The sequence below is a fragment of the Ictidomys tridecemlineatus genome, chromosome 3 (genome assembly GCF_052094955.1).
Source record: "Ictidomys tridecemlineatus isolate mIctTri1 chromosome 3, mIctTri1.hap1, whole genome shotgun sequence".
NCBI lineage: Eukaryota > Metazoa > Chordata > Mammalia > Rodentia > Sciuridae > Ictidomys > Ictidomys tridecemlineatus.
In genome coordinates this window covers 46,698,514-46,717,326 of record NC_135479.1, presented here as the reverse complement: position 1 = coordinate 46,717,326, position 18,813 = coordinate 46,698,514, and the positions used below count along the sequence as shown (strand labels likewise).

At 48.5% G+C, this 18,813-nt stretch overlaps 1 protein-coding gene across 1 annotated transcript; it reads right to left on the bottom strand.

Moving 5' to 3' along the window:
* Positions 1–9,195: 9,195 nt before the first annotated feature.
* LOC144375633 (melanoma inhibitory activity protein 2-like) lies at positions 9,196–11,263 on the bottom strand. The gene is made up of 2 exons (XM_078041085.1): positions 9,703–11,263; positions 9,196–9,380 (listed from the first exon to the last, which is right to left on the bottom strand). Exons 1-2 carry the CDS (start codon positions 11,246–11,248, stop codon positions 9,196–9,198), a joined length of 1,731 nt encoding a protein of 576 aa, XP_077897211.1. The 5' UTR covers positions 11,249–11,263.
* Between the last annotated feature and the right edge of the window lie 7,550 nt (positions 11,264–18,813).

Here is an 18,813-nt window from a genome sequence, read left to right as displayed (position 1 = left end):
GGCAACATATCATGGAGGAGCCTGTGGCAGAGCAAACTTCACAACTCATGTCTGGGATGCAAGAGAGAAAAGGGAAGAAACAGGTCCCTTCAAGTTATATATACACCTCGATGACCTGAATGAAACCTCCCATTAGGCTCGACCTCCTAAGTTCCACCACCTGGCAGAAGCACCATCTGCGGACTGGCCTTTAACACGTGGGCCTGTGGGGCACTCTGTCCTCCAGGCAGTCCTGCTGGGATCCATTCCTCTTGCTGCATGAGACACACCTACACTAAACAATTATTCTTGTTCCTGTGAAACCCAGATCCCACCAGTGCCCTTTCTGCTGAGGCAGGCCCAGGGCCTATGGGGTTGCCGATCTTTACCCTGTGGGGAAAGCATGAGGGCTGCCATTTCAGGGGTGAGTTGAATGTAAAGGGCAGGACAGAGCCACTGACATTTCCTGTTTCACTTGCCATCCCCATGGCTACCCCAGTGTCTGTCTCAGCCAGAGCCTTCCCTGCCTCCTGGATGGCATGGCCTCCCTCAGCCTCTTCACCCATCTGGTCTAGGCCATAGTGACTCCAGGCCTTGGAAACAGCAGGAAAGGCACAGAGCTCTCAGAGTAGATGGGGGGCAGAAGGGTGGCCCTCCTCTCTGGAATCTCCCTCCAACTGTGCCCCCAGTGACTGTGCCCCAGTGACCTGCCCCAAAGCCCAGGAGCAGCTTGGGGTGGCCTGGGAAGGTGGGGCTCTGCCCTCAGGAGGACTTGCTGTGGGAGTCTGGCAGAGGAGGAGAAGGAAGAAATGTGGGGGTCCAGGAGGGGACTGAAGAGACCCTGGAAGCTCAGACACTGCAGGTCCAGGCTGCTTGTGGCCACTGGATGTGCAGGGAACATGGACAGCACCTCAGTGAGGGGCCCAAGGTCAGTAGCCTGGGGACACTTGGGAGTCCCAGCAGGGTCATAGGCACAGGAGAAGAACTTTTGTCTTCCTGGGGCCCAAGAATCTGCAGTCCCTGCTGATTGACTGGGGTATTGGCCAACATCAGAACTAGGAGAAGACAAAGTAAAAAGGAAAAATGAATTTAATCACAATTTGGCCAAAACAGTGGAAGAAGCTGACCTGCATCTGCCTGTCCCACAAACACTGCCACCTACAAAAAGGAAGCCAGGGGACACAGATGGGCGGGCCCTGGGGACCCTGCTAAGGAGCATGGTCAGTTCCCTCCAGCCCTACTTTTCTTCCTGAGCCAGGGCTATGGCCTGGCAAAGGCTTCCATCCTGGACAAGGAAGGCTAGCCTGCAGGGAGCTGCGACACTGCAGGAAATGGCAGGGACGGAGGAAAAAGTAACTAGGAGCTTTTCTTTGAAATTTTCTGATTTTAATTGGGTGGTGTCACTGTCCTCCGTCTTGTCCATCCCACAGTCCTGAGGGATGCCGGGCTCCATGTCATCTGGCCCTTTATTGAGGGGTTGATGCTGAGATCCCCTCAAGGGCACCCAAACCTTGTGAGTGAAAAAGCCAACCTGCAAAGACGTCCACTGGCTCCACCTAGTGGAGGACATGGGAACCCTGCTCCAAGCCTTGACAACACCTGGTTTGGGCCATCTTCATTCTGACAATCCCCGCGTCTCTGAATAATTTTTTCTGAAGACATTACTGATAGTCCACCAAGTGGTCTGAGCCCATGTCACCAGGATGGACTTGTCCCGTCATTTAGACTGATCTAAATGATCTTTTTAAAGGGGAAGTGACAGACTGCTAAGAGTCAGTGTCAAAAGATCAAATTTTAGCCAAATTTGAACAACAAAACAGGCTTAGAGCAGTTCCCAGGCTAAGATTTTACCTGAGTCTTAAGCACCTGCCTGTGTGAGAGGCCATCCTCACATGTGATTTGAGTTACCTCCCTGGCTGGGTGAGAGGCACTTAGACACATCTTTGTGTCCAGAGCTTTCCCCACCCTTCTCAGGTCGAGGGCTTGTCTGTGTGGACATGTGTCTGTCCACAACCCCTGAAGACCCAATTGTCGCACGTGACCTTGGGACACTGCCCCCCTTAATCTTCATTGGATGGGATTTTCCCCAGAATTTTTTGTTCCCCAATAAAAGTCCACTCCCTGGTGTGTTCTTTCTCTCTCGCTGGCCTCTTCAGTAAACCTCGCTACTCTAATAGATAGCTTGAGGCTGGAGGTGGGAAGAAGCCGTCCTGGAGCTGGTTTAAAGGTAACTAGAGCCTGTCTGTTTAATTCAAACTCCCTTTTGGATTTGCCTCATAGCCGAACCTTCATTTATGAAGCCTGTGCTGGCCAAGGGCTAAATGCCTGGGGTCTGCCAGGTGCAGCACCAGGAGGGCTTGCAGAGAAGGAGTGGCCCTGGTCAGCATCTGCCCTCATGCCCAGCCCCAGGCTCCAGGATCCCTGGCTGCAGTCACTGTTCTCTGCAAGTTCCCAGGACCCGCTTTCACAGAATGGGACTCTACTTCTCTCCAGGGCTCTGTGGGTATCCACCAAGAAGGTCACTGAGGAAGTCTGTGAGGACATGGGGCTCATGGCAGGTGCTCAGACCCACCTCTCATCTCATTCCCCATCCTCCAAACCCTGGGTGCATGGAGAACTTTGCCATCTGAGCCCCCACACTCTCCTCATTCACCCTTGGGCTACCTGCACCTGAATGCAATGCCAAAACCTAGACACTTTCTCTAATGGTAGATGCTCTATACTCACATCCTCTCCCTCTTCCCCTCCAATCCTACTGCCTCTCTCCCCCTGCAAAAGAAGGCTCAGTTCCACGCCTTGAGCTCCTGCACCTCCTGTGCCTCATCCTCCCCCTTAAAAGTGTGGATCCAGCGGCTCTAGCTGGGAGTCCATCTGTGATCAGGAACAGGCTCCTGGAGGCCCCAGATGTGGGGTCAATGAGGCATCAGCAGAGTGACCCAGTGACGGTGGCTACAAACTCACACTCAGGGTCTTTGGGAAAACATTTTATCTGCAATTAAATTCTATCTTTATTGTGTTACAAAACAGCACACGTCATTGGGGAAGGTGGAGAAGGTGAGAGCAGGAGGAAGCGGTGGGCTGCATGGAGACGCACAGGAGACCTCAGCCCCAGAGCCAGGTGGGCATCTCTGCGGTCTGTGAGCAGGGAGATGGAGGCCAGCAGAGCAGCCAAACCTTGAGCACTCCGCTGCTGAAGCTGATCAGGAGGCACTTGGTAGACGCCTCCACTCCACCTCTGAGCAGGGCTGCATTGGCCTTCGCCTCCTTTCCACATGGCAGGGCTGAGCAAGGCCATTGTCTTAGGACAGGGGACATCTACAGTCTGGATTTTCCAAAAGAGCCAAGGCTGCCTTTCCATGTGAAGATGGCTTGTGTTACCTGTCACTACAGCCACTTTTTCCCTGGAAGGGCAGAAATAAGAACCTCTCAGGTCAGTGTCATCCCTCAAGCCATGTGGATCAGATCTTTTCTCTAGTTATAGTCCCCCCATCAGTCTATCCCTTTCATCTATGGACTAGACCCATCATCTCAGGCCTGGTCAGCAGCACAATTTGCAGCCACACACTGATGTGCCAAGAGCCAGCATTAGGATCCAGGATGATCCCAGACCTGCCTGTGGAGGAAGCGAGTACCCAGCACACCACGCCTGTCTCTGCCTCAGCACGCCTGGTCCTGCTGCCTGTCCGCTGTCAGCTGAGCTTGGCTCAGGTGTGTCTAGGATGGGGTTGCCTGGTCTTTATCTTGGCATTTGTTTTGTCTCGACCTGGCTCAGCTCAGCCTGGACTTGCTCTGGGCTTTTAGTCTTGTATGGACCCTTGGCCTTGTGACTTATCCTACTCTGTTTACACAGGCTTCTGTGTGCTCCTAGATTTAACTTCAGTCTAAAGTCTGAATGTCCAAGTCTCTGAATGAGCCCCCCAACCCATGGAGCTCCCTTGGGGACAGCTGCTTGGTAAAGCGCCTGTCATCTCACTAGAACAGTCAGGCAGAACAGCCTCCTAGGCCACAGGACAGGACTCGGCCTCTCCTTAACCAGCCCCTGTCTGCATCCTTCCCTGGAGGGTGCTGCTAGTACCACACAGAGCATGGGCCCGGGCGCAGATGGGCCTGGATTCTGGTACCTGCTCTGCCCCTCGTTGCTTGAGTTCCACTGAGAAAGTCACATCAATCCCCTGAGCACCTTTGCCATTTGGAAACTGAGGGGATCCCTGCTCCCTTACAGACTTGAGGCAGGTGGTCCATGACATCAGGTGTGTCAAGCATCCTGCTGACTCGGGGCAGGAAAAAACCTCTCAACTTAGGAAAGCTCTTTACTCCCTAGTTTTACCCCAGGATGGAGCCAGAAGCTCTTCCTACCCTTGTGCCTTTTCATGTCGGACCAGACCTATGAAGTCCCTTCCCAGTGCCCCTCAGTTCCTGCTCCCACACGGCCGACTTGCTCTATGCTCACATCCTCTCCCTGTTCCCCTCCAATCCTACTGCCTCTCTCCTCCTGCAAAAGGAGGCTCAGTCCCACTCCTTGAGCTGGGTGCTGGGGCACAGGCTAGTCCTGCAGCTCAAGAGAGCGCCCTGCTTGTTCTGGAGGGTGATGGTGCCAGCTCTGTGGCTTTGCCCTTCTTGAGGGTGGCCTGCAGGTCTGGCTGAGGGATGGAGCTTGCACAAGAATGCTCCAGGGGGGTGGGCTGGGAATGTGGCTCAAGCCGTAGCGTGCTCGCCTGGCATGTGCGGGGCACTGGGTTCGATCCTCAGCACCACATAAAAATATAATAAAGATGTTGTGTCCACCAAAAACTAAAATAAATAAATATTAAAAAATTGCTTCTCTCTCTCTCTCTCTCTCTCTCTCTCTCTCTCTCTCTCTCTCAAAAAAAAAAAAAAAAGAATGCTCCAGGGCTACTGGGAGAGAGCTTCAGAGAGTGGCAGGCAGCAGTGCAGGGCTCTGGAGGCACAGGGCAAGCAGCCAGGGCAGAGGCCTGTGTGGGAAAGGCTGCTATATACCATCTACTAGACAAATACACCTTCCCCCAAACCAGCTAATGAATGCATGCATCATATTCCACAGACACGTACCAGTGGACTGTGGACCAAGGGACACAACTCCAAGGGCAAAACTTCAGAACCAGAACTGTGCAGAGAGGGGGTGCCTTGTTCTGAGACCATCTGACAGCTGGGTCTGTTCCTGCTCCCTGTGGCCTTCTGTGCAGCTTGCACCATGTTCTGCCCACTCTGTCCAGCTTCTCAGCTCCTTCACCTTCACTCTTCATCACATGGAGTTTCCTCCCTGGGTCTGAAATAGAATTTTCTTATCACACTGCACTGCCCATTTCACGGGCTCATCCTGCCTTACTGGATAAACACTTCCTCCTGCCCCTTTCAAGTGCTTTACAATTTCTAGAAGTGGACAAGTGAGCCAGAGTTCCTTCTGATTGTTCCATCTGCATTATTGAGCCCAAGGCATGTGTGCTGAGGCTGGGTTGTGTGCTGGTCCAGTTATGAACTTACTTTCCATATACTTCCTACTAGCTTCTTGGCCTGTAGTTTATTTGGAAATATCCATTTCAACTCATCCTCAGTGACACTTGATATTTTCATTTTAAGAAATGACTTTGCTGATTAGAGGGTGGCTTTGCTTTTATTTATGTTTCTCAGTGCCAGATCCTTAAGCCCTACTAAGGTGGATGCGTTTGCCCAATCTCTCAGTTTTCAGCGATTTCTTTTTCTCCTGAAAGTCCCTGTTGGTTGCTCTGAATGAAGGTTTATATGGTTTTCTTAAATTCTAACTTCAGCTTCAGAGGATCCATGCAGAGCCCAAGCCAAGCTGTGATCTTTGGTTTGGGTTCTTCTAGAGGGAAGCAGTGGTGGAGGCTCCAGGAGAAGAGTCATTTGGAGGGACCAGAGGGCCAGGAGAAGCCTGGGGAGGGAGAGCAGCCCTGGAAGCTGGATGGAAGCAGGGGAGACAGAAAAAGGTTATTAGCCTTCACAGCTGGGCTGCAGGACAGAGCTGGCCCTGTGGCCCCAAACCCTGCCAGTTCTGCTGCATCCTCCCTCAATGCCATGTGCATATTTCCTTGTGCATGGGAACATGTGTGTAGAAGCCATGCTCGGCCATGGCAGGGCTCATGCTTGGACATTTCAGCCCAGCCTAGGCTGCTAGGACCAGACTCCGGGCCTCCTGTTCCCTGCTATTCTCTTGGCTTCCGACCTGGGGATGTCTCCACCCAGTCTTGCTATCACCTGAGTCTTTTTCAGTTGCAAACATGGCGTGCTCTACTCCAGGTCCCTTCCTAGCCATGCAGAGTATGGGTCGCATGAGGCATCTACAAAAGGAAAATCGGCAATCACCACCTGTTGCAGGCTGGTTTGCTGTTTTGATAATTGTCTCAATTTAATGATGAGATGGAGAAAAGGGTAATAATGCAGGAATGTTTATGTCTGTAGTTATTCCATTGTGAATAGCTACAAAAGTGTGTGGAACTACACTTCCAGTACTCAACACTAGCATCCATTCAACCAGAACACCCCTTTGCCCTACACAAAGTAGTGCAATGCACATGAATGTTCTGCTTGCTTTGTTTTTGTCTTATGTATAAATGAAATTATCAACCAACATTCTTGTCAGAACTACACTCAAAATTAGCCAGTGAACACCTCAAGCAAATTCTCTCTTGAATCAGATAGCAGTGAAGCATTTGCTATGAGATTGATCTCATCAATGGTGGTTCTGTGGCAACCATCAGCTGGCTACAGATACAGAAGTCCAGCCAGAACTGAAGCATTTGGTGAAAATCCCTTGATCTGTGGAATTTAAAATCAAGAGAGGTTTATTTTAAGATGACTTGTGAAGTGCATATACCAGTGAAGATAATAATGAGTCCACAAGTGCTCTTCAGAAAGCCTGCTGATCCACATCCAATGGAACCACAGGTAGGGTGCAGGGAGGGGCCCACTGATGACCTCTGAAGTCCCAGGAGGGCTAAGGGGCATGGCACATCATTGGGTCAGGCCCAGGACAAAGCAGGGCCCAGGCCCACCCCACTCAGATCCTTTCCCCACTCACCTGCTAGGCCTGGAGCTCTTGTTCCTCCCCTCAGTGCTGCTCCTCTCCTCTCACTGGGTACAGAGCAGAAAATGGCAAGTATGTCCCCAAAATGCTGGACTCAAGATGGGAAAGGAGAACCCACTCTCAAACCCCAACACTTCCTCCAGAAAACAACAGCCAAGACAGCCAAATGTCTCCAGCAAGCATCACAAGCTGGGGACATGAAGGTCAGCTACACATTTAGAGCAGCCATACACCCCACCATGGGCAGCCAAGAAATTCAAACTCCCAGTATCTCAAGAACCCAAAAGAAACCATATAACAAGCTCTAAAAAAACAAGCAAAAAAGGAAATACTCAAAAGAGTCCAGATGGCTGAGTAGGCAGACCATGAAGCTAACAGTGGCTGTAGTAAGAATGTCCAGATGACTGAGCAGAGAGACCAAGTGAATGAGAGCCCAGTAAAAAAGAGGATCCGGGATGAGGACAGAGGAGGACAGTGGCAGGCAAGCACCACTTACCCACAGGGCCCAGGGCATCACCCACAGGCCTAAAACAAGACCCAAGGAAACTGCTGGGTGAAGGGCACTCACCCCCACAGGACCCTGAAAAGATTGACCCAGGAGAGCTAGGACTCCAGACACAGAGGACACTGGAAACCAGCAGGCTAGGAGCGCTCAGAGGAGACTGGGCCCTGGCAGGCAAGGGGAACTCCCCCACAGGCCCAGAGGACACTGAGTCCTGGCAGGCAAGGGGCGCTCACTCACAGGGCCCAGGGCAGACTGACCACGGCGAGGGAGGGGCAGCACCCACGGGCCCCAGAGGAGACCCACTGGGCACTTCTGGGCGAGGGGTGCTCACCCCTCAGGACCCAGAGGGGACTGAGCCAGGGGCGCTCAGCCAGGGACCCAGGGGCCCTCCCAAGCAGAAACCTGGGGAAAGGGAACAGGGCTGGGACCCCGGGGAGCTGGGGCGGAGGCCTCCACGCGCGCACCAGCAGCACCCCAGAGCACACTGAGCAAGACAGGGCGAGGAGCGCTCACCAGCAGGGCCCAGAGCGCCCTGGGGACTACAGGCCGCCTGGGGCGCTCACCCACAGCCAGCAGGCCAGGCCCAGCACTGCAGACAGGAGGGGTGCTCACCCCCAGGAACTAAGGAAGCCTGAGCCCGCCCCCCAGGGCCAGGCCGGCTCCCCTGGCTCCCCTCCACACTCAGGGCCACCCGGAGCACCAAAAGCTGAGAATTATGTGTCTGATTCTTTTTTCAGTGTCCTAATAATTCATGTGTATTTTACAAATATCTCCCCAAAAACCAAAGACTAGGTAAACCTTTATCAGTGAACCATAGCAGAATGCAATTCTAAATTTCAGGAAAATGGGCATAAAATATAAAAGACAGGAACTGGGGTTGTGGGTCAGCCCTCACTTAGCACATGCAAGGTACTGAGTAGGATTCTTAGAACCACATAAAAATTAATTAATTGATTGATTGAGTGAATAATTAATTAAAAGTAGAAGAAAAACTCAAATATGAAGAACACAAAGAAAAATAGGAAGAAGAAGAAGGAGGAGGAGGAGGAGGAGGAGGAGGGAGGAAGAAGAAGAAGAAGTCATCAAGATGACTCAGGGAAAATGGGAACAGAGTAAGTTTAAATTGTGGTTTCCAATTCCAAAATGTTTCCTGAGAACTGCAACTTTCTTTGTCTTTGAGATCTCCTACTTCCATGACATGTTTAGTAGTGTTTTCTGGTTTACTCTTAATATGCTCTAGTTATTGTTTTATGGGAAAACTACTTGACATACCCCACAAGACTGAAAATCAATGAAAATCTTTCATTAAGCATAAAGTTCCTTTCACATTTGCTACAATCATAGTAAATACACTTCTTTCTATAAAGGGACTGCCTTTGTTGGGCATTTAAAATATCCCCAAAGGCTAGATGACATACATGAAAATCCCATTGTTGTTTATAGAATAGTGGATTAATCAAATTCAATGCTGGAATCTTTAGAGTAAAATAGAATGGAAATAATTTACTCACAGTATCATACTTAAACCATCTTTATTTCCAAAATACTATCCTAAGAATTATAGTTTTATTTAGCTTCAATCGGAGCAAAAGTATAATCACTTATTTAAGTAAAAGCAACTACTTAAAAACTAAAAATGAGAGGTAAGTCAAATTACTTTTGAAGAGAGATCAAAAACATCAGGTTTCTTGTTGATGTTCAGTAGCAGGCTCACTTGAAGGCGGAATGAAGCCTGAAGGGCACTCACTTCTACTTTCAGAATGCAGGGGTGGGGGGGAGGAAATCCAGCACTTGGAAGAAGGTCATGAGGAAAATACCTCCATTCATAGACATCTGGCATTGGAAAAAATGGAGGGGGGTGGTGGGCCCGGTGGAAAATAATCTCGAGGTGCCCCATACCTGTTTCCTGGAGGAAGCGGAGGGAAAAATGGTCCTCTTCTCATGAACTGACTCCTTGGGTCCACAGGAAACAATTCACCTCTGACTGGAGGGAAAGGTGCCAAAAATGAGCCGGAGCCAGTTGCTTGGTTTTCAGCAGGGAGAGATGAATCGGGCACATTGGAATCATCAAGATTGATTTTGGTCTTCTTTCTACTGGATTGACTTTCTGAAGACATAGGCCCATCCTTTTTATCCAAAGAAGGCAGATTAGAACCTCTGAGTTCTGCTGGTCGCGATGGTCTACCATAATTCGAATAACATCCACCTTGCCAAGGAGGACCCAATGGTGAGGGACCATTGGGGGAATGCTTTCTGCCCAATGCTACATTTGAAACACCAAGTGCACAGGGATCTTCCTCTACAAGTTCAAATTGAAGCTCCCTTTCAGTTAACTTTTGTCTATTGCGAGCGTTTTGTTTCATGAAATAACGGAGGTTTCTTTCAGCAATCCAAACCGCCAACTCACTCTCATGTGCTTTTTTCTCAGAGTAAATAATCTTCCCCTGACAGGACTGAATGGTTCTCTCCAATTCTTCTTTAAGATATTTGGCTCGCTTTCTGTAGGTCTCCAGCTCTTCTCTTGTATGGCCCATCTCTTCTTTGACCTTGGAAAGTTTCTCCTCTTGCTCCACCTGGTAATTTTCCTCTACTCTGAGTTTCCTATGGAGTTTCATCATATTTTCTTGATAGCATTCCATCATGACTTTAAATTTCTGCTGAAGGTTCTCATTCTCACCTTCAAGCTGTGTATTTTCTGACAGCAAAGTTGCCTGTTCGGTCTTCAGCCTTCTAATCTGTTCTCTAAGGTCTTCCTTTGTTTTCTCTGCTTCAGATAAGGAAGCACAAGTTTGATATCTTTGTCCTTCTAAGGTTTCTAAGGAGGCCTTTAGCTTAGCGCCATCAACCAGTTTCTTCAAAGCTCCTTTGGGCTCATCATCCAAGTGAGCACCAATTCCTGATTCACTCGTCATTCCCCATTCCAAGTTCCCAATGTCTGTTTCGGCTCCCTTGGTTGGAGAAGACCTATCTTTCATCTTCAGCAAGCCTTCAGTCAGAGACTCCATGTGATTATCTTTATCAGTTTGAGCTTGTTTTGCATGGAATTGAAAGTCTTCCAATGTGGTGCTCTCTTTACATTGGACACGTCCTTGTTCCCTCCATGCTTCAGCGTCTCCTTGTAAGATCGGTTTCTGACTTTGCTGAAGCTGGGAACATTCATCCAAGGCTTCCTTCATTGCCAGCTGAAGTCCTTCCTCACTCATTTGAAGCAGTCTCAAGTTTGTTTTAGTTTCAGCTATTTGTGAGCTGATTGATTCTGATTCACCTTCAAGGGACTTTATCCTTCTCGATATATCTGCCATGATTTCATCCTGTTTACAATGTTTGGCCTTTTGTTCTTCTAGCTCTTTTTCTAGGAAGAGTCTTTCATCCCCATGGCTAGGTTTGGACCTATGCAGCTTTTCATAGGTTGCCTCCAAATTTGGGACGTCTCTTGGACCCTTCTCAGAACTGCTGCCCTTTAAAGTTGACTCTAAGCCTTCAAGCTCTTTTTGAACAAGGCTGACTTTTTCAAGTAGTTCACATTTTTCTTCAATTCTTCTAGAAAGTTTTAAAGCCAGCTGTTTTTCTCTTCCCACATAAAGCCTGCTTCTAACACAATGAAAACTTCTCCACAAAAACAAGAGAAGAGCAAAACATCCAATAGCTCTACACATCACCAACTCCCAAGGAACACCATAAGGATTAGGGCCTGGCTTCATGTCTTCAGACAATGCTACCACAACCCTGCCTACTTCTTCCAGGACCACCCGCTAATATGGCTGTAGGGCAGTCCTTGGTGCCTCCATCAAGCTAAGTTGGCTTTGGCTCTTGCCACCACAACCACAGCCTGCCCAGGCAGGCCAACGTAGGCTGTGAACACTCAGGTGTTTGGTGAGGAACTCAAACCTGCACCAGGCAACGGAACAGACCACTGAGAACCCCTGCAAGGGGTGGGTTGTGATGGTGGGGAGCTGGGGTGAAGGACTCCCAGGAGCCTTGTGGTGCTCAAGTGCCCATCAGGGGAGTCTTGGCTCCCTCCTTCCCTAACCAGTGCATCCTGAAGTGTCACGGGTTCAAGTCCCTTCCACTCCAGCCAGACAGGAGTCCTCTCTATGCCTCCCACCCCTGAGTTTGGTTTAGGCCAGGCCAAGGAAGGTGGAGCCTCTTAAGTTTCTATACAGTCATAATGCCACTCAGTTTGATGTCATACAAATTCTAAAGCTTTCTAAACTGTCTCAACAGATTTTATGTCATATATTTATATTTGTACTGCTTGCCCTTTTGCTTTAATGACCCATTGCTTTCCCCACTTTTGTTCTCTCCCTTTTTTCTTCCTTCCTTTTTTTCTCCCTCCCTTTCTTCATTTTTTCCTTTTTTTCTTCCTTCTTTACTTCCTCCCTTCCTCCCTCCCTTCCTTCTTTTTTCTCCCTTCCCTCCCTTTTCTTTTCTTGCAGTATTGGGCTTTAAACTCCAAGGCCTTCTGCATGCTAGGCCAGCCCACTACCACTCAGCTCTATCCCCAGACCTGCTGACTCTTTCTAGGAAGGTCATTTGAATTATTTCTAAAGGAGAAAACTCTCTTAATACACTACTTTCTTTCGTTCTTTCTTTCTTTTTAAAGCTGGGTTAATGACTTTTTTTTTTAAGTTTACCCATAACATTGTTTTTATTAAATTTTATTTTTTATAGAGCAAGCAACCATAAAAATTAAACAACTGGTTAAATAAGAACTGTTATTTTGATCATTGTACTGTCTTTTTGTTTTTACTTTATTTTAAAATTTTTTTAGTCACACATGACAGCAGAATGTATTTTTACACATAATACATACATGGATTGTACATACATCAATCATATTGTCTATTCTATTCTGCTGCCCTTCCTATCCTCCTTACTCCTCCCCTCCTCTCCCATCCTTTCTATCTATCCAATCTAATGTGACACACTTTTTTTCTCATTAGAACATCATATATGAATTCTGTATAACAATGTGCTTCTCCTTCCATATTCTGTGCAACTTTCCTTCTCCCTCTTTTTCCCTCCCACCTTTCTTTCCTATTTAGTGGTAGTCTTCTTCTCATGCTCTTCCTCCCTATCCCATTTTGAGTCACCCCCTTATATCAGAGAAGACATTTGGCATTTGTTTTTCAGGGATTGGCTCACTTCACTTAGCATAGTCTGCTCTAATGCCATCCATTTGCCTGCAAATGCCATGATCTTGTTATTTTTTAGTGCTGAGTAATATTCCATTGTGTATAAATGCCATATTTGTTTAATCCATTCGTCTATTGAAGGGCATCAAGGTTGGTTCCACATTCTAGCTATTGTGAATTGTGCTGCTATAAACATTGATGTGGCTGTGTCCTGTAGTATGCTCTTTTTAGGTCTTTTTGCTCTAGCCTGAGAAGGGGAATAGCTGGGTCAAACGGTGGTTCCATTCCCAGCTTTCTAAGGAATCTCCATACTGCTTTCCAAATTGGCTGCACCAATTTTCAGTCCCACCAGCAAAGTATGAGTGTACTTTTTTCCCCGAAACCTCACCAGCACTTATTGTTGTTTGACTTCATAATGGCTGCCATTCTTATTGGAGTGAGATGGTATCTTAGAGTAGTTTTAATTTGAATTTCTCTGATTGCTAGAGATGGTGAGCATTTTTTCATATATTTGTTGATTGATTGTATATCCTCTTCTGAGAAGTTTCTGCCCAAGTCCTTGGCCCATTTGTTCATTGGGTTATTTTGTTGTTGTTGTTTAACTTATTGAATTCTTTGTATACTCTAGAGATTGAGCTCTATCTGATGTTTGAGGGGTAAAAAATTGTTCCCAGGATGTAGGCTCCCTCTTCACCTCAGATATTATTTCTCTTGCTGAGAAAAAACTTTTTAGTTTGAATTTGTCCCATTTGTTGATTCTTGGTTTTAACTCTTGTGCTATAGGTGTCTTATTAAGAAGTTTGGGGCCTGCCCCCACATGATGAAGATTAGGGCCAACTTTATCTTCTTTTACATGCAGAGTCTCTGGTCTGATTCCTAGCTCCTTGATCCATTTTGAGTTGACTTTTGTGCATGGTGAGAGAAAGGGATTCAATTTCATTTTGTTGCATATGGATTTCCAGTTCTCCCAGCACCATTGTTGAAAATGCTATTCTTTCTCCATTGCATGGTATTAGCACCTTTGTCTAATATAAGGTAGTTGTAATTTTGTGGATTTGTCTCTGTGTCCTCTATTTTGTACCCTTGGTCTACCAGCCTGGTTTGGTGCCAGTACCGTGCAGTTTTTGTTACTATTGCTCTATAGTATAGTTTAAAATCTGGAATCGTGATACCGCCAATTTCACTCTTCCTGCTTAGAATTACTTTAGCTAATCTGGGTCTCTTGTTTTTCCAGATGAATTTCATGATTGCTTTTCCCATTTCTGCAAGAATGTCATTGGGATTTTGATGGGAATTGCATTGAATCTGTAAAGTGCTTTTGGTAATATGGCCTTCTTAATAATATTAATTCTACCAATTCATGAGCAAGGTAAATCCTTCCATCTTCTAAGGTCTTCTTCTATTTCTTTCTTCAGGGTTCTGTAGTTTTCATTGTATAGCTCTTTCACCTCTTTTGTTAAGTTGATTCCCAGGTTTTTTTTTTTTTTGAGGATATTGTGAATGGAGTAGTTGTCCTCATTTCCATTTCAGAGAATTTGTCACTGATATACAGGAATGCCTTTGATTTATTGGTATTGATTTTATATCCTGCACTTTGCTGGATTAATTTACTAGTTCTAGAAGTTTCTTGGTTGAATTTTTTGGGTCTGCTAGGTATAGGATCATGTCATGGGCAAATTTGCATCCACACACCACACCAGCCTGCAGGGATCCTGATGTTGTATCATCAAACACTGATCCCAGTTTCCCAGAACATGTGTTGGTAAATGTATTACTTATTTTTTCACACAACACCCCACTCTTCAAAGGGAATTGTAGCAGCAGGAAGGGGTGAATCCTGCAGATTGCGGGTTTGGGGCTGGTGTCTGGAATCTTACTGGCAAGCAAAGCCTCTGGGTTCTGCGTTGTGCTTCTCACTCTGGTAGAATCTGTGAGAGGTTCACTGTATGGTGTCCTGTCACATGCTCTGAAATGTAGTTTTTCCATCATGGCAGGACCTGGTGGAGAAGCATTTTGACTGTTTTCTCGGGTCCATGTGCAGAGCCCCCAGACACAGTATCTCCTCTACTCTGACATCTTAGTTCTCTCCCTGAAAATCTCATCTGGTTTTCACTTTCTAAGAGGAATACCATTGATCCTCATTGATTTTGATCGTAACTGCATTAAATCTTTTAGTGTTTTTGGTAGTATGGCCAATTTGATAAAATTAATTCTGCCTAGCAAAGAGCAAGGTAGACATTTCTACCTTCTAAGGTCTTCTTCTATGACTCTTATTAGGGTTTTGTAGGTTTTGTTTTATAGATCTGTCACCTCTTTCTTTAAATTCATTTCCAAGTGTCTTATTTTTTTCAGGTTATTGTGAATGGGGCAGTTTCATACATTTCAGTCTCAGAGGCTTATATGCAGAAATTCCTTTTATATATTGGTGTTGATTTTATATCCTTTTATATATTGGTGTTGATTTTATAACAGGAAAGTGACCTCTTTTCTGTCATTTTGGATCTCTCTCTCCAGACTGACCCTCTAGATAGGGATGGGAGTGTCTTCCTAGACCACTTACTTTCCAGGCTGTGAAGACCAGGGGCTCTGCTGTGGCCCTGACAATTAGCTTAGAGCACTGTGATGAACACAGGTGTTGCACTGGCCCACCTGAGGCTCCAGGGCCACATCAGGCTCAGGCCCAGCCAGCCCTCTCCAGGGCTGGAGGGAGCACCTGCAGCATGCTACACCATAGCCAGCCAACTGCATGCCAAGCAGCATCAGAGTTCCATGGCAGTGATGGCCACGTGCAGCTTTGGTCCCCTGAGTCCCTCTGATGTTCCAGTGAGTCTTGGCCTCTCCATAGCTCCAGAGGCAGGACTCCAGGTCAGCAGCCCGCAGGCACCCTCTCCATTTCTCTGGCTCCTGGCCATTCCTCCCACCCCCACTGTGTGAGCACACAACCAGGGGACTCTAATCCCTGGCAATGGCTATAGGATACTCAGGACACCTGTGTCTGCCTAGGAACGTCAGGCAGTGGGGCTTTCCCTGTGCCTGGGGGAATCTGCCCTCTCCCTGTGGATGAGGCATAAGGCCTGAGAAGCAGCCACCTGACTACAAAAGACCCTGAAGCTGCAACTGCACAGCCCACACCTCAATTCCCACCAAAACTGAAGGCCCCTCAGGTACCCACCGCAGCCCTCTGCCTGCCCCTCACAGCCCAGCCCCACCACCTGGAGGTAGGAGGACAGCTCAGAGCCTGGGAGCACAGTGTGGAGCCAATCCATGTCCCCTTCCTGGCCACACACCTGCTTTCTGTGTGCTCGATACCTGTCTTCTCATCTGCAAATTGGAGGTAACAGCAACACCTACGAGGCCAGGAAGCCTTGAGAAGCATGGAGTAACGTGTGGAGTGTGGCTGGCTCGAGCCCTGGACATGTGTGCTGTCCTTGCTGTGGTTATTTCCCAGATGCCAAGAGCTGCCCACGTGGGCTCTCCCGGTCTTCACTTCTCCCACCTCCTCCTCTAGCTCTTCCCTCCTCACCACCTCTCCCTCTCTCTTACCACTGTCCCTGCTAGACTTGGCCCTACAGAGTCTCTCCTCTCTCCCCACTCCATCTTGCCCCTTCCTGTGCCCTCTTTTCCTCCACTGTCCCTCCCAAGCTCTGTCCTGGGATCATCCCCTCCTGGATGTTGCCCAATCACCTCTACCAAACGGTTGTGAATTTTTCCTGTTCCAAGCCTGCTCCTTCTCATCCTCCCAGTCACTTAACTATGCACCTGGCATCTGCAGCAGCCTTCTGGTGCCCCAGCCCCACAAGCTGCCACTGGTGGGCTGGTCCAACAGCACCCTACTGCCTCCCACCTGTCCAGCCCTCCATCCCAGCTGCCTGGACAAGGCCCTGCCATTGCCCCTCTGTCCTGCCCTCTGTCCTCCTGTCCTGGCTGCAGTGCAGCTCTACTGGTCAATGCCCTGCACTCATACAGGGATTTTTTACCCTGTGTGCTTTGCTGTTGTTGTTGTGTTTCTCACCACTGAAAATAAAGAATAAACACGAACAGAAAAACACACAAAAGCTCTTTCATGAACTTTTACACAGGGATACACACCTGCAACCACTCTCCTGAAATCCCTGTGCTACCCCTGCCCCATAACCACTGCTCTGATTTCTGTTGCCAGCTCACAGTTTTTTCTATTTTGGAAATATCCTCAAGTAGAATGCGGTGGTGAGGCTGCTCGATGCTGTGCCTTTGCGCCATAGTCTATTCCCCTCTGCTCTGTGCTGCTGACTGATGTGCTGTTGACGAGTGTGTCACACTGGGTCCATCTTTCTTCTGTTGATGGACAGACTGGGAATGAACACACACAAGTCCCTGGGGATGTTGACTTTCATGCCTCCTGGCCGTGTGGCTGGGAAAGCAAGTGCTGGGGCACAGGGAGGCTGATGTGGATGTGAGAGTCAGCTTTCCATTGCTGTGACACCATGCCTGAGACCTAGGAAGAGGAAGGGTTTATTTTGTCTCACAGTTTTAAAGGTTTCCATCAAGGGTTGCTTTGGGGCCTGTGATGAGCCAGCACATCATGGAGGAGCCTGTGGCAGAGCAATCCTCACAACTCATGTCTGGGATGCAAGAGGGCAATAAGAAGAAACAGGGTCCCTTCAAGTACATAGCTCAGTGACCTGAATGAAACCTCCCACTAGGCCTCACCTCCTTCGTTCCACCACCTCCCAGGAACACCATCAGGGGACTGGCCTTTAACATGGGGCCTGTGGGGCACTCTGTCCTCCAGGCAGTCCTGCAGGGATTCACTCCTCATGCTGCATGAGACACACCTACACTAAACAATTATTTCTGTTTCTCTGAAACCCAGATCTGACCAGCAATCTGTCTGCCAGGGAAGACCCAGGGACTGCCCTGTCTTCATCCTGTAGGGAAAGCATGACTCTTCAGGGGTCAGTTGGACCTAATAGGCAGGAAAGAGGTATCTGGGAAGTGGCCCAAGCCTTTGACTTCTCCTGCTTCATCTGCCATCCCATGGCTGCCCTGGTGGCTGGGACCCTGCTGTCTCAGCAGAGCCTGCCCTGCCACCTGGAGGGGGCTTATCTTCTCCTGGCAGTTGCATGGCCTCCTTTCCTCAGCCACACCATACCCACCCCTGCCAAGGCCACATGATGACTCGAATCCTTGGAAACAGCAGGAAAGGGGACAGAGAAGGATTCATAGCAGATGGGGTGCTGTTGGGGCTGTTTGTGACTCATGACCCCATGTATGTTTTACAAATCCACATGGGCAATCATAGCACTGTAGGTGTTTTGGGAGGGTGTGCAGGGGGACACCAAAAATATCCATCAAGAAAGATGGCATTCCTTTCATAGACAGCACCCTGGTACAGGAGCCTCCGAATAGGGACCCATCCTGATCAAGACCCTTCCCTTTAGTAGGTGTCACCCCAGATGCAGAGGAGGAAGCTCCCAGGCTGGAAAGGGACCCCATGTTTTACTCTCCTGTGATCTCAACTGGGGCCGCCCCTCCCCCATCTCAGACTTTGAAGCTTTGAGCAGTGGAATAAGAGTGGGGAAGGTATGGAGAGTGACCTCTTGTCTCCCCAGAGCCTTTGTCAGAGTCACTGTCCAGAGGCGAGCACGCCCTGGCTTCCTACTTCACCCGTCTCTACTAGGTGTGAGCACTGGAGGCTGCAGCTACAGAATCCCAGTTATTATAAACATGGCCACTGAACACGTCTTGGTTTCAGTGGCTTTTCATCCCTGTGGCCTTTCCAGAAACACATGAGTCTGCTCCTGGGGTCTGTGAGCATGAGCATGAGCAGAGCTGTGGGAGGCTTTCCCCGGATGGCCACAGGGAAGGCAGTAGGGCTTTGAATTTCTCCTCCATGAGGCCACTGGAAGTTACGCTCTTGCTGGGCACTGTCCCCAGCAGCCAACTGCTATCTTGACACTAGAATTCTGGGGTGGACACTTGGGCCTTGACTTATATGTCATTTTCAGGGGTTCCTTGTCTGCCACAGGCTGTCCTGTGGACATAGGGATCACTGTTATCACCATAACTGCCATTCGCCACCAGAGGGAAGGGTGGCACCAGCTCTGCTGGCCTTGATCCTGAGGGTCTGGCTCTGCAAAGGCACAGTCACC